At 57.7% G+C, this 23494-nt stretch overlaps 8 protein-coding genes across 8 annotated transcripts; 2 read left to right on the top strand and 6 right to left on the bottom strand.

The window, feature by feature from the left end:
* Positions 1-575: 575 nt before the first annotated feature.
* On the bottom strand, positions 576-1781 carry ColSpa_00616 (uncharacterized protein; the record flags this gene model as incomplete). Its single annotated transcript, XM_049266828.1, has 1 exon — positions 576-1781. The coding sequence occupies one exon, from the start codon at positions 1779-1781 to the stop codon at positions 576-578; it is 1206 nt and encodes a 401-aa protein (XP_049122785.1).
* A 2236-nt stretch (positions 1782-4017) lies between these two features.
* Positions 4018-5014, bottom strand: ColSpa_00615 (uncharacterized protein; the record flags this gene model as incomplete). The annotated part of the gene is made up of 2 exons (XM_049266827.1): positions 4018-4759; positions 4935-5014. The coding sequence occupies 2 exons, from the start codon at positions 5012-5014 to the stop codon at positions 4018-4020; spliced, it is 822 nt and encodes a 273-aa protein (XP_049122784.1).
* A 5368-nt stretch (positions 5015-10382) lies between these two features.
* Positions 10383-12271, top strand: ColSpa_00614 (prenylated Rab acceptor 1; the record flags this gene model as incomplete). The annotated part of the gene is made up of 2 exons (XM_049266826.1): positions 10383-10907; positions 11000-12271. The coding sequence occupies 2 exons, from the start codon at positions 10383-10385 to the stop codon at positions 12269-12271; spliced, it is 1797 nt and encodes a 598-aa protein (XP_049122783.1).
* A 396-nt stretch (positions 12272-12667) lies between these two features.
* Positions 12668-13468, bottom strand: ColSpa_00613 (uncharacterized protein; the record flags this gene model as incomplete). Its single annotated transcript, XM_049266825.1, has 2 exons — positions 12668-13124; positions 13200-13468. 2 exons carry the CDS (start codon positions 13466-13468, stop codon positions 12668-12670), a joined length of 726 nt encoding a protein of 241 aa, XP_049122782.1.
* A 2066-nt stretch (positions 13469-15534) lies between these two features.
* On the bottom strand, positions 15535-16611 carry ColSpa_00612 (uncharacterized protein; the record flags this gene model as incomplete). Its single annotated transcript, XM_049266824.1, has 2 exons — positions 15535-16493; positions 16596-16611. The coding sequence occupies 2 exons, from the start codon at positions 16609-16611 to the stop codon at positions 15535-15537; spliced, it is 975 nt and encodes a 324-aa protein (XP_049122781.1).
* Positions 16612-16851: 240 nt separating this feature from the next.
* ColSpa_00611 (uncharacterized protein) lies at positions 16852-18323 on the bottom strand (the record flags this gene model as incomplete). The annotated part of the gene is made up of 4 exons (XM_049266823.1): positions 16852-17188; positions 17314-17528; positions 17574-18099; positions 18151-18323. The coding sequence occupies 4 exons, from the start codon at positions 18321-18323 to the stop codon at positions 16852-16854; spliced, it is 1251 nt and encodes a 416-aa protein (XP_049122780.1).
* Positions 18324-19652: 1329 nt separating this feature from the next.
* Positions 19653-21634, bottom strand: ColSpa_00610 (uncharacterized protein; the record flags this gene model as incomplete). The annotated part of the gene is made up of 6 exons (XM_049266822.1): positions 19653-20324; positions 20346-20472; positions 20636-20848; positions 20920-21113; positions 21180-21503; positions 21527-21634. 6 exons carry the CDS (start codon positions 21632-21634, stop codon positions 19653-19655), a joined length of 1638 nt encoding a protein of 545 aa, XP_049122779.1.
* A 1257-nt stretch (positions 21635-22891) lies between these two features.
* ColSpa_00609 (UPF0157 protein) lies at positions 22892-23412 on the top strand (the record flags this gene model as incomplete). Its single annotated transcript, XM_049266821.1, has 2 exons — positions 22892-23003; positions 23027-23412. The coding sequence occupies 2 exons, from the start codon at positions 22892-22894 to the stop codon at positions 23410-23412; spliced, it is 498 nt and encodes a 165-aa protein (XP_049122778.1).
* Positions 23413-23494: the final 82 nt, after the last annotated feature.

Genomic DNA, 23494 nt, shown 5'->3' with positions numbered 1-23494 from the left:
CCAAACGAGCAAGCCGGACTGAGGAGTCCAAGTTCTCAGCAGCTGCTTGTTTCGAAGAGCTTGAGCATTCAATTCGCGGCAACATCATTGTCCTGGGGAGGCAACGCGGCCCCGGTCAAGAAAGCCGGGATAGGGTAGACGCTATGCAAACCCTGGGTTCAACTCACTGTTATCTGGGTATATTTCTCCGCAATACTCAACTCGTACAAGGCATCGGGGTATTCTCGAAATTGCCTTTCCACCATCTCGGGAGCTTACTGCTCCACCTACCTTGTTCTTGCCTGCCCTAGTCGGCCTCCGGCCGGGAATCAAAACCATACCACCGAGGCCGCCGCCGGGGCTGCGGGCTGCCGCAGCGCGTCGGCCGGGTTGGCGTTGGCCCTGTAGAAGGCGGCCATGGAGCCCCTGCACATTGGGCACCTGGCCAGCTTGTCGGGGTCGTGCTCGAGGAGGGGCGCGTCGGCGTTGACGACGTGGGTGACGGTGCACTGGCGGCACACCAGGTGGGCCCGCTCGCACACGACGACGGGTCGTCGGCGAAGCCGCTGCCGCACACGGGGCACTCGCGGTCGTCGTCAACTTCGTCGTCGTCCGGCCGCAGCCTCCGCGCGGCGGAGGACGTCGACCTCCTTCTCCTCGCGTAGGGGCGGCTCCTTGAAGCTCCTGCGGAAGAGGCGCCATCCCTCCGGGGTGCTCGTCGAGAAGACGGCGTCGAGGTGCTCCATGGCCGCCTGCATGTCCTTGCGGATGCCGTCAATGTCCCGCCGGAGCTGCAGCGGCGCCAACCAGGCGGCGTTGTCGACGGGCGGGCTCAGGGGCGTGCCGACGCGGAGGTACCAGTAGATGACGACCTCGGAGATCTCCTCGACGAGGCTGTCGGCGAGGCCGGTGTCGTAGGCGATCCACTGCAGGGGCTTCTGGAGGAACACGGCGCGCGCGCGGAGGCGGCGCTCCGTGTCGCGGTCGGGGCGCCGGTCGGGCGCCAGCGCGAAGCGGAGGACGTCAATGTACTTGACGACGGCCGCCTCGAGCCGCTGCACGCAGTCCTGGTACCGCTGGTCCTCCCGGGGCTCGACTTCGAAGCGGCAGACGGCGATCTTGTCGAACCTGGCGACCCTTTGGTCGACGAACCACTCGACGATCCCATACCGCGCCAGGACCAAGTCCCAGTCGTCGTCGGGATCCGGCAAGTTGATGTACGGGAGGACGATGCTCCTGTGGAACTCGAAGATCCGGCGCGCCTCCCGTTGCCGGAGATGACGGCCTAGGTTGGCACAGAACCCCCGGTCCTCGACGAAGCAGCCGCAGTCCCCCACGCCGTGCCCCGCCCAATGGGCGTCGAAGGAGCGGCAGAAGAGCTCGGCGCGTATCTCCTTTACGAGCTGCTCGACCATGGCGCCCCTGACGGCCACGTTTGGGACCTTACGGGCGACCATGTGCTTGGCCAGGACGGCGAGCTGCGCGACGTATCCAAACACGGCCGGCGAGGGCCTGAGGAAGTCGCCCGTAAGTAGCGGCAGCACACCGTCCATCATCTCCCGTCGCGCGACGATCTTGCGCGGGAGGCCCTTGTCGCCGAGACAGGCCGGACACTCGCCCTCTGTTAGTTGGTAAACCAACCAAAAGTCGTCGTCGCAAGGGCCGTGGTAAGGGTGGGTGCAGTAGATAAAAGACTCGTGGGCGTGGTGCTGCATCCCGTGCCGTAATAATTCGTCCAGGACTATCGTGTACGTGGCGTGGTAGACCCTGGCTAGTCCCCAGGCGTCGCCGAGCTTGACCATGGTGTCGCCGGGATAATTGGCTCGGACGGCCCTCCCTTCCTCTGTCTGCGGGCATTGGTGCCATGTCACTTTCTCAAGGCACGTTGGCTTAGTTGGGCAAGTCCTTCCCTGCGGCGGCATGCGGGCAACAACACTAATATCGAGTTTCTTTCCGTCCAGCCAGCAATGCTAATGTTGATAAGTTGAGTAGATTGTGTCCCTAAATCCTTGCGGCCTGGGGGTTGGCCAGCCGAAAGACGTTTGGGCGGGTTAAAACCGCGATATCGAGTCCTCGTGGCCATCGAGAAGGGGGCTGACCCGATAAAGAACGAGGGCCGCCATGGTACTAGGGACCACAGCATTTTCACCGTGTCTCAAGACCAAGGGTAGTTGTGTTTGGCAGACAATGCTCGTTGTTCGTGGATTGGTTTCTGGATGAACAGAGAAACCCGTCGTGGTTCGCAAGGCCAAGCGTCTGTGTTTTGTGTCATTGTCGTCTGCCCGAAGCAAAGGACGACACTGCAACTGGTTCGTCTCGAGCAGTAGTAAAGCGCCTCGGGAGCCTCTCGGGCGTGCGGGTTGGTTTGGCAAACTTAGGTGTCTTGTGTCTTGGGCTCGGGAACCTCGAGTCCCAGCAAGACGTCCCATCGAGGCTGTCTCGTTTATCTTCACGTTCACCTCTGTTCACCATCTTAAGACGTCAGTAGCACCACGATGTTTATCTAGAGTCGATGTTACACTCGGTCAACAAAGGGGCGCCAACCAATGCGTCGCGTGCCGTAGTCGTCTCGAGCCCGCATGCCAAGCACGTCAACCCCATCGGCACCAACAAAACTCTCGGCATCAATTCGTATTAAGCTCGTCCCAGTCCGTTTTCGGATCAAGTCCAACGACTTATCGTCGAGTCTCAAGAGGGTATGCTCTTCATGAACAATGAGATGCAGATATATCCAACGGTCAATATAGGTTGTCCTGCGAGGTCGTTCTCAGAACAAGGGCAACCGATTGGTATGATCGGCACCACGGAAAGCGCCCCCCTCCAGACCCGGCCACGGTGCAGTAGACCGCGTCTGCGGACGGGGAGCAAGGAGGAATACCACGCAGAGCAAAGATGGAGGGTCGCAAGGGTCTCAGCGAATCTCAAGGGCAAGGGGGTGCCTGCTGGTGGGAGGGGAGATACCCCAAGAGGAGGGGACTAAAAAGGCCGCAGGGCCGCATTGTTTCGTTAGAGCTGCAGGCTCTTTTCCCTTCCCTCGCCAATCACGACGTTGTGGGCATCTGCAGCAAGATGGAGACTGCCAGATTGGAGGCTGAGCTGAGCACCACCGCCGTTCCAGGGGGGCCCGTCGCCCGTAGACCCGTAGCTGGTGTAAATCAGACCACCCCTTCGGTTTTCTGTTCTCTCTACGCGTGGGATACCGGGGTATGGGATGTGCGCTGCGATAGTTCTGAACAGTAGTAAGGATATGCTGACGGCATATTGGCGCGGCCTTAGTGAGAAAGTTTCGGAGGGCGTTCTCAGCAAGATGTGACGGACTTGCCGACTCGAACAGCGGATATTGCTATGAAACTTGCCGCTGGCCTCCAACGAGATGGATGAATGTCTTTGTGTGTGGTGGTGGGCGAGAGGGTGGAAAGAAGAGATGAACGGCGGGTTATTAGTCCGAGGGGTAAGCCCAGGAGTTTGGGCCTTTGCTCCGACGTGAGAGTGCGTTGAGGATGCGTGCTGCCAAGACCACCACACCCGGACATCAGGAAGGTACTTTGGTGTTCAGTGTCAGCAAAGAGGCAGGGGAAATGTCCCAATCGTGTCTTCATTGTTGAGGGGGAGAGGAGCCGACGCTGCGGTCGTCCAAAAAAAAAAAAAAAAAAAGACCCCCAGAGACGGGAGGGCGTTGAAATGTACAACGAACAAGTGCTGACCGCAACCAACAGGGCTAGGCCACGATACCATTGATGGCATCCAAGAAGTAAATAATGAACAGATGGCGAAGGAAACAAAAGACTCCCAAATGTCCCCCGTGCCGTGTCTCAATCTTGAGATAATTCCCGCCAAACCCAGAATGAAGATAAGAACAAAAACGCCGCTCCGTCATCCATCAGAAGACCACTTTTTATGCGATATAACTCCTTTTTTTATGGGGGGGTAATCCGATAATCCCAACCTCCATGGCGTAGCGATGCGATGTGATGCAATGCAATGCAATGAGACGGGATGCATCGCAGGATAATGACTTCTCTTTCTCTCTCGCGCGCCTTATATGGCTTGCTGCTTTTGGCGAAAGTCACGCCGCCTTTCTTCGATCTTGAAGCCATCCTTGGGACACTCCCATCCGCTCTCTTCAATTTTGACCCTGTCGAGGCACTTCGTGCAGCGCCACCACTTGGGATAGATTTTGCGCTCCTGCAGCCACGAGTCCGACATGTCTCCCGTCTTCTTGTCAACGTCCTCCTTGTGCACGTCGGTGAGGTGGACGCGCAAACGGTCTTTGCGGCTAAAAGGCTCGTTCTTGCGACTGCAGGCCGGGTAGTCGCAAAGAAAGGCCCCGTCCTTCTCCTTGCCCGTGCCGCTGACGCTGTTATTCCTGTTCCCTGCATTGGCTACCGCGCCGGCGCCCACGGCACCCTTGGGTTTGCCGTTGGCTGACGTTTTGGTGGTGATTTTAGGGCTCGGATTACTAATGCTCGTCGCAGGCGTGATGTCTTTGAAAGAAAGCGCAGGTGACGGCTGTGCCTGGCTGTCGGCGTGGGCTTGTATGTAATGCCGGTCAAGGTCGATTTTGCGTTTGAACGGCTTCGATGGACATGCCGCCGACAAACAGGTCCATTCGACGTCCTGGTGCTTCTGTATAGGCGATTTGCTTGTGGCAATAAGCGGTACTACGTTGGGCAGCTGTTCTGAAGGCGCATGCTGCTGTTGCAATTGCCAGAATCCGCCGTCATCGGTCGGCACGTAGTCATATTTCGAGCAGTCAAAGTTGGCGTATGGTGTTTCGGTCCTTTGTGAAGACAAGCATCAGCATGCGAGCTTGCGCAGAGCGGGTGTGGATGAACAGCGGCCGCGCAAACGGAGCTGTTTGGACGATCCATCTGGAAGGTGGAAAGGGCAAAAAAAACAACACAAAAAAACTCCCAATAAAAAACTCTTCAGAATCGACATCGATCAGAACTCACCATGGTTCAGTGATGGACACATTCGCGCCACTTTTGCTCACGGCGGCGTGCGGGCGTTTTGCGGCTGTTGGAGGGGCCATGATGGACGATGCCGGGCTTTCTTCTTTTCGGGCGGATTTAAATCAGCGACTGTCTCTCTTTCCCCCAGAATTGCGAATCTGTCCTCTCGACCGACGCCCTCGTGCTGCTGGACTCTTCCGTTCGTTTCGCAACCACCCATCAATCCATCAATGGGCGATTGGGGGTTGTTGCGGACAAACAAACCCAAGCAGTCAATCGATTTCGACAATGGAAAGAAATAAACACACCTTCCGGCTTGGCTGGGGCATGGGCAAGGCGCGAGTGCGCGGCGATGAACGGGGGTCTACAACAGCCAGAGACTGTGTGGTGGTGGTAATCGTCGTTGTGGTCGTCGTCGATTGTCTGTGTCAAGCGAGGCCAGGACCAAACAGGCTGATGATGACCGAATCGTCATGAGACGGCGACAGGTAAACGGAGGCGGGATGGTTGAAGGAGGGAAGAAGTGGACGTAGGGGTCATTTCATACTGGCCCTCCGGTACCCGACGGGAAGGATGAGAAAGTAAGTTTGCGAAAAAGACGGAAAGGCCCTTAATGGTCTCGGTTGTTTGAACAATCGATCCTCCTCTGGAAACCAGGAGATGATTATTGCTTTTCTCCCCTCGCACTCCCACGGGTGGTACTGTACCTCCGTACTTTTACTCCTACTCCCACGTCCCTCCTCAACCAGGGCACCAGCGAACCAACCAGCCCGAAGCTGGGCGAGCCAACCAACGGAGCAACCAGCTTTGCTGGCCCAAACGAGAGAAAGAGGCAAAGCAGCAATCGGTCCAGCTCCGAGAGCGAGACCAGGTTGGAAGGTAGGTTGAGCAAGGTCCCAGTCAGGTTCAGGTACGGCGGGCATATGCAGCACTCTCGCTTCAGGTCATGTGTGAGTTCTTGGGAGATGGCGTTTGGAAGGTGTGTAGCTGTTGTAGCCGCCTGTATCTGCTGCACCTACGTAGGTACGGATACAGTATCTGATTAAGGAACGGCGGCAGCAATAGCAGCTGTCGCGACAGCAAAGTAACTGCGAAGCAACTGCTACAATAGGACATGGTACGTATTCCGTCCGTCGCGGCAACAGCAACGTATCTGGTGAGTGTGGCGGGGTGCACGCTGTTTGCCCAATCCCGGGGAAGGATGGCACGCCCAGCTCGGCGTCGAGCAGGAGGGGAGTGAGGTGAGCTCTCTCCGTCCCAGAGTGGGTGTGGTAGGGGGTGTCAGGATGGGATGTCTGGGTGTGTGCCTCCCAGCTGCTGCTGCTTCACACCCCAAAGTCACTCACTTGGCGCGAGAGTGAGGGATGAGATGTGATGGAGCAGCAGCAGCAGCAATCACGGCATATCGCGCGGTGCGGGTTGGATGTGCTGCGCTTCTGCTACCGTCCCGCTGCGGACAGGTGTTCGCATGTACGGATACTGTATGGGCGAACGCAGAAGCAGTGCAAAGCACGACGTTGGATAAGGTAGGGGTGAGTGATGAGGCAGGCAGGTAGGGTACCCGCTGCACTGTGATGAATGAGAATAGAAACGATGTCTAATAAAAATAAGTTGGCCCGTAACTTAGTGTATTGTCCCAACTCAAAGGCAAAAAAAAAAAAGGATTGGGATCAGAGGGGGGGGTGGGTGAGTGGGCGAGTTGGAGGGGGGGGAGGAGAAGAAACGGCAAGGATCATGGACGTGCGCGTTCATCCGGATAGACAAAGTTCGTTGCGTCTGAGTGTGTTTGAACCGTATGAGACGAGGCGAGACGACTTCGCCCGGCATTGTTTGAGAGGGCGAGGATCTCGCGGGGATGGATGTAATGGCGATGGGCAGCAGCGAGAGATGACGTTGGTACTAAATTGGCTCGCTTCCGGCGATGGAGTCGGAAAGACGGTCGTCGGCGGTGCAAAAGTGCAAGCAAGGTCAGGGGAAGGTGAGAATAGGCAATGCAATGTCAACAATGCACAGCGGTGCTCCTCCGTAGGTGCAGTGCAGTTGCATTACGATTTCACACGCCAAGACTGGGAAGGAAGATGAACTACGTAGTCATAGTAGGCATGGCAGCTGCCGGCGAATACCGCCAAACCAAGGTTAGCCGAGTTGGACGGCATGAGGTGTCAAGCTACGTACATGGAGCGCATCTGCGTACAGTACAGACAGACAGACAGACAGACAGACAGACAGAAGCTGCATCTCGGGCTCGAGCTTTGAGCTCTGAGCTTGACCCAGGTCACCGAGGTGTGCTCACAGCTTCACCGCAGCCGCCGTGGGCCAAGTCGAAAATCCTGAGTCAGGGACTTGGCCGCTGACCGAGTGGACACGGGGCGAGATTTCGTGATGATCAGCGAGCATGGGCAGGCTCCAACAGTTTGTGGAGCGAGTGGGCCCGGCTCGGAAGTTGGTGTCCAGTTACAACTTGCTCGTCCATCTCACGCTGGCTGGTGCAAAAGTGTGTGTTGTTGATGTGGGCTGCAATTGTCATTGAGGCCCCGGGGACGGCACGGCGAGACAGACTCTGACGGAGGGTCGGCAGAGGACGGTGAGGGAAGAAGCAAGCAAGCGAGCAGAGGCGCGGGCGCGGGCGCGCAGCATCTTGGGAGGCCGAATATTTTTGTGGCTAACCGCGCTTGTTCTGCCATTATGGTGATACGTACTCTCGGGGGCGCGATTTCAGCATATCAGGAGTATGTTATGTATCCAAAGAGACTGACTGTACGTACCTCGGAATGTCTTCTTGCACACCTCAGGCATGAGGAGGCGAGGCAGTTGGTCCATAACGAGACTGCGACGACGAGACCTCTCACGTGTGCTGCCAAGATGCCATCTGTGTTTGGAGCGCTGCAATTATGTATGTGTGTGTGTATGTATGTATGTATGTAATCCAGCCCGGTCCGGTCATACTTTAAGCGAGTCGGGAGTTACCCACACAAGCTGGGCCGTTTGATTCAACCCCGGCCGCCGAAGGTGCACATTAGTCGCAATGAGCTTTCTTTTGAGCTTGGAGCTTGGAGCTTCAAGTCGTTGTTTTGAATAAGGGTTGGGACCCGGCATGTGTCTTTCCTGGCATGCCAATGCCCTTCGAAAGCCGATCACAGTTGACTTGCATGTGAGGCACTGGCGATGTCTGAGACTGAGAGGCATTGATGGCGCCGTTGGGCTGAGATTGCATCTTGCCCGTCGCCCGTCTCCTTACTTCTGGCTCGGCCGTCATCCCTTCTGCCATTCCAGCCCATTGGCTTCACGTCACGATCAGCGGACGACGGCTTCACTTTAGCGTCGCTCAGGCATCTGGACATCTGGGGGTTTCCTTGGGGGGCCAGCCACCGCGGCCGCTTGGGTTGCCGTCATTAGGTACCGCTAGACAGCCATTGGCCACTGGCATATCCGCAACTCTGTGGTGTGGCTCTCTCTCTCTCTCTCTCTCTGCCTTTACCATCTGAAGGGCACGATGGCCGATGACCGATGGTCGATGGTGCCGCTCCCACCGCCTTCGGGTCCCATCAGCAAGAAACATCGGGGCCCCATCTCTGTGCCTTGAGTTTTGCGTCGGTATCCGCTGAGAAAGAACGGAGTAGGCCGATGCGGTGTGAAAACGCTCGACAGCCAGCCTGGGAGTGTGACTTGGCCGGCTCTGACTTGCTGAGCCGTGCATGATGTGGCCCATCCCGCCGAACCCATTCGTGCCATGATGTGTTTGTGGGAATATGTGTGCCGCTCCAGGTTTGCGGGCTCTCTTCCGAGCCGGGCCTGTCCTGTCCTGTGTCTTGCTCTCCCCATCCGGATGCGTCAGAAGCAAGGCGGGAGAAAACCGAGGAACGCAGCAGACGTAGTAGTAGTGTCATAGCAAACCAAGGCCTATTGGATACGGTGTGGCATTAGTTGCAGCCCCAAAGTCAGATATACCACCACCACCAGCAAGAGGAAGAAAGAAAAAGTCTGCTGCCGGCGCAAGAGGGGCGGTCAGAGGTCTCCTCTCACTCTTGTTTCGTTGCGCGCCCGCGCGATTCCTTCATTAACCTTGTTTGCGCATATCCCCTCCAGCGTCTCCCTTCATTGTCCCTTCTTCTCCTCGTCTTGCACCGTCACCTGTTGCACTCCTGTCCTTTTCTGACTGCGAGAGTCGAAAGGGCGGACAGCGGGAAATGCATCGTCTCAACCAGTGACATTTTTCTCGTTCTTTCCAAGGGCGGAAGGGAGAAAGAGAACAACGTCGAGGTTCTACGAGAGGCGAGCGAGCCCCCGCAACCGGCTCGCCTCATCACAAGCCGACCAAACCATCGGAGCCGGTAGGGCAGAAGGACGGAAGCCAGCCTCAACCACCTCATTATCGAGAGAGGGACGGCATCGAGACCAAGTTTTGAAGGAAGGAAAAACCTGCTGAAGTGCCTATCTTACAGACGAGGTATGTGATGCAGCTTCGCCATTGCTCTTTTCCTTTCTCCCTGCAACTCCTTCCTTCCCATCGCATCCCAATCCCATCTTGGGCAATCGCCGCTTTCTCGGACAGGTGCTCCCCTGGTCCTCTCACCTTCCCATTCTTTCACCTTCCCCTTCGTACCGTTCATCCCTTCCATCTCTGCATCCCCGTCTGGCATTTGCCATCCTCTCAGCTTCCACCCCGGCGAATTCCTCCTCGACCTGGCGACTGAAATTTGAATTCTTTTGTTCCGAGTGAGGGTGCGAGAGAGTCCCCTCAGCTTTCACCGTGTCCCCCCCCCCATCCAAGCCAGCAACACAGACGAGCGGACAGGGGTCCCTTCCCCTCTCCCCAGTCTCACGCCAACCCAGACGTGTGGGAAGCCGTGCGATTTTAGTGCCAATCGTCGACGCACCCCTGAACTGGACTGACGAGAGATTACGGATCCAGCCAAACCTGCCAAGAACTAGAAAAAAAAAGAAAAAAAATAGTTCGGCATCACTTTACCGAGCCACGACGGCTACGACTGTATCAACATCATCAGAACCACGACCTTGTCGACTTCGGTCAGTCACTGCCCGTCTAATCCCATCATCGCCCTCGCATTCGCTCGATTTGCCTGCGCCAGCATTCATCCGCTTCCCGAGTACCTCAGCCTAGTCTACGCCCCGAGAGGTACGTACGTGTGTTCCGTTCCGCGCGTTAAAAAAAAAAAAGCTAATTCCACATGGAATGGAGCTGAAAAGACACATGGCCTGAACCTCCCAAAATGTTTCAAACCCATCTTTCTCTTCTCACCTGTCGACCCTGCGCCTGACACTAACCCGCACCCGCTTAAATAGAACACGGTCTTTTCCCTGCGCGACAAAGCAAAAGCTGCCATCCTCGACACTTTGCCACTCCTCTCGACATCGACCTCTTTTCACCGCCATCACCTACCGACGCGTTTACATCACCCTTCGACGTCTCCATCCACCACCGGCACCATGGCTCGCATCCAGATCCCCCTCGACGCCTTGACGTCCCGCCTCAACCTTCAGGACCGCTTTAACAGCATGCGCTCCGGCGGTTTGAGCGGCCGCTTCGCCAACCTGCGTCCCATCTCCGAGTTCTTCGACATGAAGCGCCTGTCCAAGCCCGCCAACTTTGGCGAGGTCCAATCGCGATGGAACTACAACATTTCCTACTTCTCCAGCAACTACAGCGTCGTCTTCCTGATGCTCAGCATCTACGCCCTGCTGACCAACTGGGTCTTGCTGTTCGACATCATCTTCGTCATTGCAGGCATGTTCCTCATTGGCAAACTCGACGGTCGTGACCTCGAGATCGGCTCTTTCAAGGCTACCACCTCCCAGCTTTGGACCGGTCTCCTCGTCATCTCCGTGCCCCTCGGCCTGTACGCATCGCCCTTCGCGACGCTGCTCTGGCTCGTGGGTGCTTCCGGCGTGGTCATTCTTGGCCACGCCGCTTTTATGGACAAGCCCATCGATGAGGCTTTTTCCGGGGAGGCGGTCTAGATGGTCGGCCGCGAGCTCCCAAATTTGCGCCCCAATGGGGAAGACCATCAAGGCGCGGGCGGAGGAAACAGGGAGCTGCGCAACAGGGATCCTGGGAGGATGGGAGGAGAGTTGTCGAGGAGCTGGAGACGGAGGTGGACGATTCGGATACACAAGGCGTTGGTTTGGTTTCGCGCGGGCAGCGGTTCGCCAGCGATCCGCTTCGCTTTACGGGTACGGACTTGGGTGACAAGGCCGCTGCGTTGCGGAGAGGACACGGATATCAGCATTCAGACGACGACGAGGACGAGGACGAGGAGGACGACAGTGAGGATTCCGAAGAGGATTCCGACGAGGACGAAGACGAAGACGAAGACGACATCGATTGGGAGCAACTGTCGCCGAGGGAACGGGACGAGGCGCTGGCACAAAGAGCCCTCGCCCGCGTCCGGCGCGCACAAGAACGGGGCAAGTTGGAGGTAAATCTCAGTAAGGAAGAAATGGCAGCCCTCGAACGGCGGAGGAAGCGCATGGAAAAGGAGGCACGCAAGCAAGAACGCAAGCAGCGCCGAGAAAGGGAGCAGCGGTTCGCCATTCCGCTGTCCCAGTTTGAGCCGACGTCTCGCAGAAGATCGCCGACCATAACTGCCGAGGATGACCTGCCGCGCCATCCATCTCCGGGCACGTTCGCCGAGGTACAGACGCGAGATCCGATGCCGCCCATGGGCTACTTCCCACCACCCAACGCCTCTCGTACCCGGCCCCGCTCAGCAACGTCAGCCTCTCAGCGACCCACGTCTCGCATCATGGGCGAGAGAGGTTCGTCGCCGTTCAACTACACTTACGTACAGGGTGCGGCGGCTCAGCGGCAGCCTTCAGATTCCGCCCACTCTCGACGGGGGCCCCCGCCGTCCGAAGAAGGATGGGGTCCTGCTCCAAACATGTCGCCTGCGTCGTCCACGTCGTCCTTGTCAAAGTCGCGATCAAACGTCGACCCCTTTCAGTTTCAGACCGAGGGCCCCCGTGTCGCTGCCTCGCGCCGCAACGTCTCAGGCTCCACCGATGGACGGCGAGCCTCCGTTGCACCTCCGGCGGGGCGAGGCACCCGGGCTCCGCGCGGTCCGCCACCCGAAGAGGACAGCAGCGAAGACAGTAGCGAGGAGAGCAGCGAGGAGAGCACCAGCGACGACACTAGCAACGGCGCCCAGATTGTCCAACCACCGCAGCCGCCGACGACGAGACGTGGCCGTAAGGAGGCCATTGTCGTCGAGGAGGCTGCTACCCGCGAGCCGGCGCGTGAGGTATCGCGGGGTAAGAAGTCTGCCAACCCGTCGCCGTCCAAGAGGAAGCCTACCAGTAGTCGTCGGAAGAAGAAATGAGGAATCCTCCGTCAACCACTTTCAGCGTTCATCACCCGTATCCTGTGTCAATTATAGAGCTATATTTCCTAATACATATCTTTACTCTCCCAAACTCGTAGTTTTGACATAAGTCTCAGTGAATCGACGATATAGATGGTTTTTGTCTGTAGTCATAATTCGTCTCTTGATAGTTCTATCACAAAGGTATATAATGCGCCATGCATTCTCCAACGTGGCCGAAGCTTTCGCAGGGTCTGTCCCTGGACCGTACGGGACGAACCAGAACAGCAAGGCCATGTTCTTCCAACGCCGAAAGCAACAAAAAAAAAAAAAAGAAAAAAAAAGACAGACGGCCGCCCAAGCCCTTGGAGTCATGACGCGTGGCAAACAACCCCTCCAGGTAGGGGACCTGCTTCAGATGAACATCTTGGCAACGCCATTCATGAGACCGTCAGCCCAGCCCCCACCACCACTACCGAACCCGCCGCCGCCGCCGCCGTCGCGGTCGAGGCTCCGCCTCTCCCACGCGTAGTCGCCGTCGTACCCCCTTTCGACGTGCACGCTGCCGGCGCGGCCGGCGGCGCCGCTGGCCATGCGGACGGCCTCGCCGACGAGGCCGAGGGAGTCGCCCGAGGCGGCCTTTGCGCCGATGCCAATCATGCGCTCGATGCCGGGGGGCAGGCGCAGGCCGAAGCGGGCGAGCAGGGCCGTGAGGAAGCCGCCGGTGATGAGGGGCATGATGACGAGGGCGAAGACCTTGTAGGGGTGCTTCTTGGCGTAGTAGACGAGGTCGCGCCAGAGGCGCTTGACCTGCTTGAGCATCTTTTGGACGAAGCCGTTGCGGGGGAGCGCTTGTAGTACGAGGGGCGGCCTGGAGGCGGAAGTGTCAGCTTGACATGTCTCTGAGGGGGTCCAATTGGGACACATGAGTAACGAACCTCCGAACCCGAAAAAGGACGACGACCGCGAGGCACTGGGGATGCCGAAGAAGGAGGAGCGCGACGAGTTGTGCTTGTGGTGGTCGCTGCCGCCAAAGATGGACGCGGCGATGCCCGGGGCGGCGCCGCTGCTGTGGCGCTTCTTGGAGCGCTCCGAGGAGCGCGAGCGCGAGCGGTGCTTGCTGCTGCTGCTGTGGTGCTTCTTGGAGGAGTGGCGGCGCGAGTGGGAGGAGCGGGCGGAGATGACGCTCCCCGTGTCGAAGTCGAAGAAGCCCATTTTTTTCTTCCCCTTGGTGGTGTCTCTTCCGTCTGTGCGACGAGGAGAGGTTGTAAGAGGGTGGAAAGGGGCAGGATGGAGGGGGGGAAGAGACAGCCGGGATCAGGCTGTCGTGGTGTATGGGTTGTGGAGGTGGGAAGGGGGGGAGGTTGAAAGTGTGTGTGAGTGGAAGAGAGGTGAAGGGTGAAGGGTGAAAGGTGAGAAAGAGGTGAGACCCGGTGGGAGGAGAAAACCCACACAGACGGGCCGTCCGAAAAACCCTTGTGCGCGGCGATATGCGACGCTGGAGAATGCGACGCTGGGGGGGGGGGGGGGGGGGGGGGGCGAGGAGGATGTTTGCGAGATCTGGTCTCGAGCGGGTTTTGGTCGCTTTCACCCCGTGTGGCGCAAACCGCGGACACGAGATAGAGCTGGAGGAGGAAGACGAGGAGGAGGAGGAGCAGGAGGGGGGGCCGGGAGGGAGCTATGACTCTAGTGACATGGGCTTTAATTGAAGTCGATGGAGTAGCCCACGAAGCGAAGGGGAGCTCACGAACTGGTGGGATGGTGGGCGAAAAAGGGAATCCTCGTGGGAGGGAGGCGGGAGGACGAGGGGGGACCCCTTAGTCACTTTGTACTATAGCAAGATCTGATCGTGGAGCCCATTTGAGCTCTCGAGCTTTTGGATTTTTTTAGCAGGTTTTTTTTTTTTTTCAATTGTATTTGTATTTTGGAACCCCCCCGTTCCCTCTTTCGCGTGGGAAAACAGGATGCAAGCAATGCACATGCAAGCAATCGTTCTGTATCGTCCACAGTTGGGCAAATGGGAGGTTTTTCAGGCCCCCGTCCTTCTGCGGTTGGGCTTCTGAGTGGGCGGGGAGCGGCGGAATGTGGGAATCTGTCGTCTGATGGGGATCGGGTCTGGACTGGACTGAGGAGCAGAGGAGCAAGACGCGAGGTCCTGGCCAGAGGACTTGTTTGGTTCGGCCAATCGCGCTGGGACAAGTTCTCTCTTTGCTTCGTACACCGCTGGTTTTGCTCACTTTCTGATGCTCTGTCTGTTTTCTTCCAACCTGACTATCCCACGCAAACTTCGTAGCCTAACTGTGGAAGGAAAAAAAAGTACGACGAGATACGTACTCTGCTCGAAGACGGTCGGGCAAAAATGAGAATGGCTGGGGGGAGGGGGAGGTGTTCGAATTCAGAACGGGCTGACAGGGTTTTGCAGGGTCCCTCCCCCCCTCTGTCAGGTCTCCAAATCCTTTCTTGCAAAGCAAGCTAAAAAGCTTGGGAACTCTGAGCAAGGGGGGCAGAGATGCATACACTTGTGCTAGGCTAGACGGCTTCGGGGCTGGTTCGTGGATGATCAGTTGCGGTCTGGTGGGGATGCGAGCAATGTCCATGCTTTCTTGGACTTGAAAATATGGGAAAGTTGTGTCGTCTCTGGCATTGATGAAAGAACAGAGACTGCTGCTCGTTGCCGGCCAAAAATTGCTGCTACGCCGAGTTGACCTCGAGCTAGACATGAATGCAATCAAGGTCGACTTGACGGCAAGCGACATGCCCCGGAAACAGTTCGAGGCTGTTTGTTGCCTGGCACGTGTCGTGTCTCGGGCGATGTTTGAAGCCTGGCACTTGGTCCAAATCGTTATCTTGACCTCACACACACGAATCCCGCGAAAAATGTTGGCTCAGTTGAAAAGACACGCCTTAGTCGTGCATAATGTATGAACTAGAAACGACCGACGCCCCGCCCCAAGGTGCAGTCCTTCTAAGGTGTGGTGGTATCTCGTGCAAAAAATACATTCATTATGACGCCCTGAACTCGCCATTGCAACAAGTGAGTGTGCTGTTTCCCACCCAGAACATTGGTGTCCCAAAAGCCGCCAACGCCAATCTCGCCCAGAAGAAAAACAGAGCACCCACTCCCATGTACGCCCCAAGCGAATACAGATGTACGAAGGCATGAAAAGTCGAGGCAGAATAAGAAACAATGAAACGGCCTAACCCAAAGGCAGCTGTAAGGCCACCAATCTCACGGCAGTCGATGTGAGACTGGCCTAATTAAAGAAGCGAAAACCGAAAAGTTACGCCGCCAGTCCCATCGACCTCAGCCGGCTCACAACCCCAGCCTCGATGATGAGCTGTCTACCCCGGCCCATCCACTCCCCGAACCCCTCGACGCTCTCGTTGCCGGGGAAGTTATCCCAGACTTCCTTCTCCGTGTCCGGATACCTTGAGTGAATGCCGCTCGGCGTGTTGATGTTGGTCCATACCGGGAGCCGTCTGCGGACGCAGCAGTAGTAGAAATACAGCACTCGGCACAAGGAATGAACCCGCAACTCGACTCGTTGCCGCTCGGCCTCGTCGTTGTGGTCGCCGGTGCCAAAGACTTCGCGAGTCGCAGTCCACCAGGATAGCCGCCAACGCAGTGTCAAGAGGACGCGGCCTAGGCTCTGCAGGAACGGCAAGATCTTGTCGTCCTCCATCGTCCCCGACTCGTGCAGAAGGCGCTGCAGGTGCTGGTAAGCCTTGACCTCGAGCTTGCGGCACATGATCCGCGAGAGCTGGGCTGCAAGTATGAGATTGTCCGCTTCATTGGGATCTTCGACATTGATGGGCTGCTCCATGGCTGCCCCTGGTGCGGGGTAGTAGGGCTTAGATACGTAGGAGAAGCTGGCGCAGCTGGGCATGTTGTTAACATCGCAAAGCAGAGAAAGCCAGTCTCCCCATGGCGTCGTCGTTTGTGTCATGCACCGTTCCCAATCGTCGTTCCTTGTATCTGTTCGCAAGATATCCTTGTCAATAAAGGTTGGAAAACTGTACTCAGTAGCATCCATGTGCTGTCGAAGGCCCTGTAGATACTCGTGGCAGGAGTCAAGGTCGAGCACGTAAAGAGGCCGCCCATCTTGGTAGACTTTGAAGTTGAACTGGCGGCGAGCGCGATCCAATCTCGCCAAAAGCTCGTCAAAATGGATCTGTTTGGGAAGCTCCTTGCGGATGCGCGTGGCATTGTTGAGTGTCGGATAAATGATGGCACGCGAGGCTGGAGGAAGGTTAGCGGATCGTAACCAAGAAGTGGACTCTACTACTTACAGACGTAGTTACAGGAGCCGGAGAGGACGAGATCCTCAAAGTGAGCCCTTACGCATGGTCCCGGCCATCTTTGAGAGCCGCCGTGTCTGTCGCAGCCGATGCAAGAACCGTCCAGGGAATCGTCGACCCGCTTGCACTGAGTGTATTTTAGCCAGTGTACTCATCCATACCAAGTTTGATCATATACCTTCTGTTTAGAATGCTTGCATCGAATGCAGACCATCTTCCTATTTCGTGTCTCCTTGGCCTGGCCGCGGGAGACCGGGTCCATCGGCCCATGTCGGCGTCCACGCACAGGTCCCGGCCGACTAGGCCGACCCACCACGATCTGACTTTCGGGAGATTGGCCCGTGTTGCTTAACCTTCTGGGCCGAGAGGCAATAGGCATGGGTAGCGTGACCCCTGAATTCCTCGTTGGCTCGGCCGGAGGTACCCGCTGAAACCGAGAACTCTCTACTGGCGAGGAAAATTGCGCTCTGGCGTTCTGAGCGGGGCTTCCTCGAGGCGACACATAGTCCGTGCCGCTTGTCATCGGTTGCAGTCGAGCAGCTGATGCGTGCGCCCTCGCGAGAGCGCTCGTACGGACCGGGTCTGACGTCCGACGACGCCGGCGGGGTGGAACCACGAGGCGACTCGTGGTGTTCGCTGCAGAGGCCTGTGGAATCGCCATACTGGGAACACTACGAGGTTCCGTCAGTTGGGTGGGCGCGTAGCTTGCCGAGAGATAGTAGCCGGTGGGATGTGTTTCGGGGGACCTGTTAGTCTCAGACATTGTGAAGTCGTTCAAGTCCCTCATCGTCACGTCGGGAGCCTCGGGAGGGACAATGACGAAGGAGGGTCCCAGCTGGCTCTGGGGATATGGAACGAAACTCTCCGAGAGGGACGAGTCATCCCACATGGCCACATCGAGAGATTCCATCGCATCGCCGCCGGCACGCAAACTCCATCGCTCAAAGAACTCGGAAGAAGGACTGGAATCGCTCGCCTGGTATAGGCTTTGGTTTGCCAGTCCCATTGACAACTCACTAACATTCTGTCTCGGAACACTTCTGGGCGTACTTGCGGAGCCAATGCCTGGGAAACTGCTGTTGGCATCGACGATGGCTGGCTGAGGGGCGCTAGTTGCGGTCCTTGGAGAGGCACCACGCCCGGCATTTCCTGCCTGCATGCTGAGAAACGGGCATCGTGGAGAAACAGGACTGCTCTCCAAGGAGGGGTTCGTCGACAGGATAACATCAGAGAGGCTTGTGCCTGGGCTGCCGATGCCGTTCAAAAAGCCGTCGCCATAGCCAGCACTAAAGCCAATATCACACACGTCCTCGGCGTTGCTGAAACCGACAGACTCTTCGTCTATTCCCGTAGAGCTTGCCTGACTGCTCGTCCGAGCGATGTCGTAGGAGACGGGTCTGGCTGCATCCAGGTCGATTCCGTTATCAATGACGAGGTCGAACGGTAGTTCTGTATGGTCGCCCGGCGCTCCGTTGACAAGCAGCCATGACGACTGGCCAAGAAGGTCTTCTTGGGTGTCTTGACCCGAAAGTTCATCATTGAAGTCCCTGTGCTTGTCAGTCCATGTTGCGACTAGAGTTTCTATGGTCGAAACCTACTTGATGAGGGACGCGTCGTTCCTTGGGGTGTCAGTGCTGAGGAGGCCGGCACCCCCGATGGGCTGAGCCGACAGATTAGTGTTTGGAAGCCATTTCTGGTCGAAAGGGTCGTCGGCCGTTTGCCCGGCCCAGGAGAAGGGGTTGTTTGTGTTGGCGTTGAAGCTGTATGCCATGCCCACCCAATATCAGTGTCAGTGTGACTGGCGGACTATCAAATCCGATATAGAGGCTGTGTTTATAGATTTTGCCCGGTAGGTGGCGAAGAAAGCGTGGCCCGATGGCTCGACGGGCGTGGTATCAAGGGGAGCAGACATCTTATGTGTGCCTGTGTGCCTGTGTCTCTAAGCCGGGAGCCTCGTTGGTGCCGTTGCTTGGTGCGAGTGTGTGTCGCACACAATTGCATGTGGGTTGAAGCACGATGAGGGCGAGTGGTCGAGACGGAAGCTTGGACGTGGCCAACGTGCTGCGCGGTGCTTTCCGCCAGGGGTCTTAGTGCCCTGAGTGAGCCAACCACAAGCAGGAGACCAGTGCGTCTCGGTGAGTTACAGAGCAGAGTGGGCGCTGGGATGGGCTCCGATATAGGGCGGCAGTCGACGGCTTACGCGGGGCTGTTTCCTCGTCCCTTCTTCTCCTCACTGTCTCCTCACTGTCTTTGCTCACCCCTCTCTCATCCCACTCCATCCTTCCTCCTACCATACCATGCCACCCCCTCCTCTCTGGTTCGCGCACACCATTTCGTAGGCAATCCGAGGCAGGGCGAGCGAATAGCGGCCCAAATCTGCCGGAAGCAATGGGCAAACCGCAAGGCGCACCGTCGACACGGGATGCCTCGTCTCAACTTTCTTAGGCCTTGTGTGGCCCACGATCCGAACTGAGGCATTATTCCACCTCAAATGGCCCTTTTTTGCACATTTCGCCTCGATCCTGTTCGTGGGTCCATCCGATTCGACGACGACGCCGTTGTCGGCGGGTCGAGGACACCAAACAATGATTCACACCTTGGTCGGACAAAGTCAACACCGCTTTACCATACCACAGATAAGAGCAACTCCACGACAACGTCGGAGTCATAACATCGGACCGCCTGCCTTTCCATTCATAAGCAACCCTCTATTCCTCTTCGAGTGACCGAGCGCGTCATCCTTCGCCCAGCTACAGTCGGTCCCGCAAACTCTCGTCTGCACCCACCACCCATCCTCCGTCCGCGGAACCCATCCGGCAGCCTGATTCTTGGCTTTTCTCGGCCGCCTTCTCGAACCTTTGGTAAACTGTCTCTGCTGCGGCTCAGCCTGCTCGGGGCGGACCTAGGCCTGAGCACTTGGCAGCGTCGAACTGCCAACTATCTTGTTGCCTGGCCCTCGGCAAGACACGATTCCCCCACCAGGAACTCGCCGACTTGCGAATAATGCGGCTCTTGGTAAATACTTTTACCTCCCGCCGCGCTCTCCCCCAACGCGCATCATGACGCAGTGCAACGACATACTGATGCGTCTCCACCGTAGTTAGTCAACGATGACGGGCCCCCGTCGTCCGTCTCGCCCTACTTCGCTCCCTTCGTCAACGCCCTGAACGAGGCTGGCCACACAACGGTCGTTGTGCTTCCTGACCGTCCGTTGTCTTGGATCGGCAAGGCCCATGCAGTTGGCAAGACCTTGACCGCCGCCAGTAGATGCCCGGCGTCCTTTGCTGACAAGACGTGCAACGTCCCCGGCTGCGACGAGACCGAGGACCGTACCCACCGCTGGCTTGTCGTAGACGGCCTCCCTGCCAGCTGCACCCAAATAGGGCTGTTCCACACGGGGTTCAAGCCCGACGACTTTGACCTGGTCGTGTCGGGCCCCAATCACGGCCGCAATGCGAGCACCGTGTACGCCTTGAGCAGCGGCACCGTTGGCGGCGCAATGGAGGCTGCGCAGTGTGGGAGGAGGGCAGTGGCTCTTAGCTTCGGCAGCAAGGAAGTGCAACCTGATGAAGTCATCCGGGCGGCATGTGATCGCGCCGTTGGGCTGATTGAGGATCTTGCCCGGGACTGGCATCCCGACGTGGAGGTGTACAGCGTCAACGTCCCCATGGTCGCCGACATTGCAGATCGGCCGGTGAGACTGACGACCACGGCACACGGCCGATGGGTCACGGGAGGGCTCTTCAGCCCCGCGCCCGCCGATCCTGAGAAGCTAGCGACTTCACGCACTTACCAGTTCCGGTGGGCGCCGCAGCTGGCCGATATCAAGCGCCAGGCCGAGGAGAGTCCCGAGGGTGAGGACTTGTGGGCGTCGCTCAATGGCGTCATCAGCGTTGCGCCTCTGAGAGCGAGCTTCACTGCTGTTGATGTGCAGAAATGAGGCTCATGTATGCTCACTCCGGACATACCATCGCCGAATTGGATGCTTAAGAAGTCTGTTGACGAACAACCTAGACTAAGAAGTATGACATAGACACAGAACATCATAGACGAGCCCGGCTCAAGCCTCAAGTAGACACACACCCATTGGCGCTGTCTTCAATGAAGATGCCCCCGTAAATCTGGCCCTCGTTCAAGTTGCTCGACTGATACCCCGAGTTCACCACGTCGCTAGTGCCCGTCGGTTTCTTCAAAATCCCAATCTGGTACTGCCCGTTGCCGGCGAGGTTGGCTGAGGTGGCGCCGCCCTGCTTGACGAGCGCCGCGTCTCCCGCAGAGTACCAGACTTGGATGGTACTACAATGTGTTAGTCCGAAGCCCTTTCGCAGCAGTAGACGGAACCAAAAACAAACAAACAGGGGGCTTACTTTGCGGAAAAGTCCAACGTCAGGGCAAAGTTCTGCCACGAGCCATCCGTCGCCATGGGCGTCGACCAGACGAGCTGGTTGTTCCGGTCCAGCAGCTTGAAGGTGTTCTTTGGCAGCCCCGTCTGGCCGATGATGGTGCCCGTCTGGAAGTTGAACTGATTCGCGTCGTACGCGGCCGTCTCATGCCACACGTTCTGATTTCGCAGCACTCAGTATTCTTCAAAGACCGCCTCACCGCCCTCCGCAGGACAGTGACTTACGAGATATTCATGCGTCAGGTTCAACGGCCTCGCCGCATCCTGCCTCACGCTGAAATGCAGTGTCTTGACCCCCGTGGCGGCAGGACTGCCGGTGTTAGCGTCCTTTGCGAACTGCAGCCCGGCGCGCCGGAAGCCGCGCTGGTTCATGAAGATGCTCTTGTCGGAGATGGTCACCTCGAGGGGGCGCTTGTTGTCGCCGGAGTCGAAGCGCGAGGGCGGCGCGGCCTGGGGCAGTAAGATGATGTCGGACCAGAGCAGGCCCGCGCCCTTGACGTAGTCCGGGTTGTAGGGATTCCAGCCGCCGCCGGAGGCCAAGTTAAAGTCCTGGGGGCCGCGGTGGCGGGGACGCGGCCGTCGAAGACGATGGGGCATCGGATGGCTGCTGCGCGGCAGTTCAGCGTGGATGCTGCGAGGGCGGCTGGGGCGAGGAGCAGGAGGGCGGCGTGGGAGAACATCTTGGATATTGGGTCAGCGGGGGACGGGTCACGGAAGAAGGTGGCTTGTCAGGGAGAATGAAGGCGGCGTGGTCATTATATCTACTCGACATTGTCACCTTTTGCGTCGGGCGATTTCATCGTCGTGGGTTCGGGAAAGTCGGATGTAGGCTTAATCTACAACGGCGGCTACGCTCCGAGAAAGTTCGACTTCGGGGTTGGAAAGTGCTCGGCCTCGGCGAGGTGCCTGATCTCCTGCATTTGGCTGCGTAGTTTGTTTTGCACTAATGGACGAATCGGGAAATAAGCTCTCCAAGGTAGCATTCTGGTATATTTACGTTTGGGGGTAGTGACAGCTGTCGGGAACTCTGGCTGGTGAGGTTGGCGAGGAGAGTGGCCCGGTTAAAGTCGCCGTGTCCCGACGTGCCGGGTTGCAAACCGCCCCTTGTCCTGGGTCACTAGTCGCCTCCATCCGTTGACGTGTGATCTTCTGTTCTGCTTCTCATCTACGTGTTTCTTTTCGGCTGTCTTGTGTTGCCGAGGTGAGAAAATGGCGAGTGAGAGACGGGTAGTCAGATGCAACAGGCAGACAACTGTAACTTGGGACAAGAATATCACGAGAAGAGTCGAGTCCGAACCGTCTTGCCGATTGAACAGAGGCTCTCTGAAATGCTTTCCACGACTCCATATCGGCGCTGGAGTCGGAACTTTTGGTGTTTGGACTCGATCAACAAGTTAAATGCCTGCGACTGACCATGGAGGAACTAGCTCTGGGCAGTGACAGAGTAAAGGGTTGACAACATCTTGGAGAAAACAGTCGCCGACCAATGGTCCTTGCATGCGACCCAAAGCATGCCGATGACGCGCCAAGGCACCCGGGTTTACCCTGACCCACCCGGGTCCGTCGCATGTCTCTGCTTCGATGCAGATACGAAATACGGTCCGCCGACTCAGCCCAAAACGCGGCCAATGGCGAGCTCGGGCGTGCGCCGTGTGGGGCCGACTGGATGCGGATTCGATTCCGTTGATGCCCGGCTTACACGGGGCTAAATTACTGGCCTCATTGTCTCGAGGACGGGCGACGAAGCTTCGGAAGTAGCGAGTTGATTTCGAGCTTGAAGTTGTATATAAAGCTGGGCAATGCTCGCGTCTCTGCGCATCTTGGGGAGTTGTAGCATGCCACCTCAACCCCACCGTCCATTACAGACTTCAACACATCTTGTACACAGATACGCCGAGAGATTTTCTACGTCGGACCCTGGTTTGCAACCTCGCACCATGAACTTCATGAACAAAAAGAGCGACGTCAAGCCCGAGGACGTGGCCAACATCCCGCCCGAGCTGTCCGACCTGCACTGCTTCACCGAGACCGGCGGGGTCATCACGACGAGTGAGTAATCCGCCCAAACTTAGCACGAGCGAGCTTCGCCGGGGACTTACACACCGCCCAACTGCTAGCAATGTTCGACATCCCCGGCTACCGCGTGGTGCGCACGTTGGGCGCCGTGTACGGCCTCTCGGTGCGGTCGCGCAACATCGCGGCCAGCCTCGGCATGGTGATCAAGTCGCTGGCGGGCGGCGAGCTGCGGTGGTTCACGACGATGCTGTACAACTGCCGCAACGACGCGCTGGGCCGGGTCGTCAGCGAGTGCAAGCAGCGCGGCGGCAACGCCATCATCTGCCTGCGGTTCGACGCGGCGGACCTGGGCGGGTTCGCGCAGACGTGCGCGTACGGGACGGCGTGCGTCGTGGAGAAGATCAGCGAGGACGCTGCGGTCGCGCCGCAGCTTGCTTCCTAGGCCGTGAGGGACCGAGGGCTGGTTTCGTTTTTGCCGTGATGATGTGTAGGATATTGGAATGTTTGGTTGGGAGTTCGATACC

The sequence above is a fragment of the Colletotrichum spaethianum genome (assembly GCF_022836535.1).
Source record: "Colletotrichum spaethianum MAFF 239500 DNA, contig01, whole genome shotgun sequence".
In the NCBI taxonomy this organism is placed as follows: Eukaryota; Fungi; Ascomycota; class Sordariomycetes; order Glomerellales; family Glomerellaceae; genus Colletotrichum; species Colletotrichum spaethianum.
The sequence above is the reverse complement of the archived record's forward strand: the minus strand, read 5'-3'. Positions and strand labels throughout refer to the sequence as shown.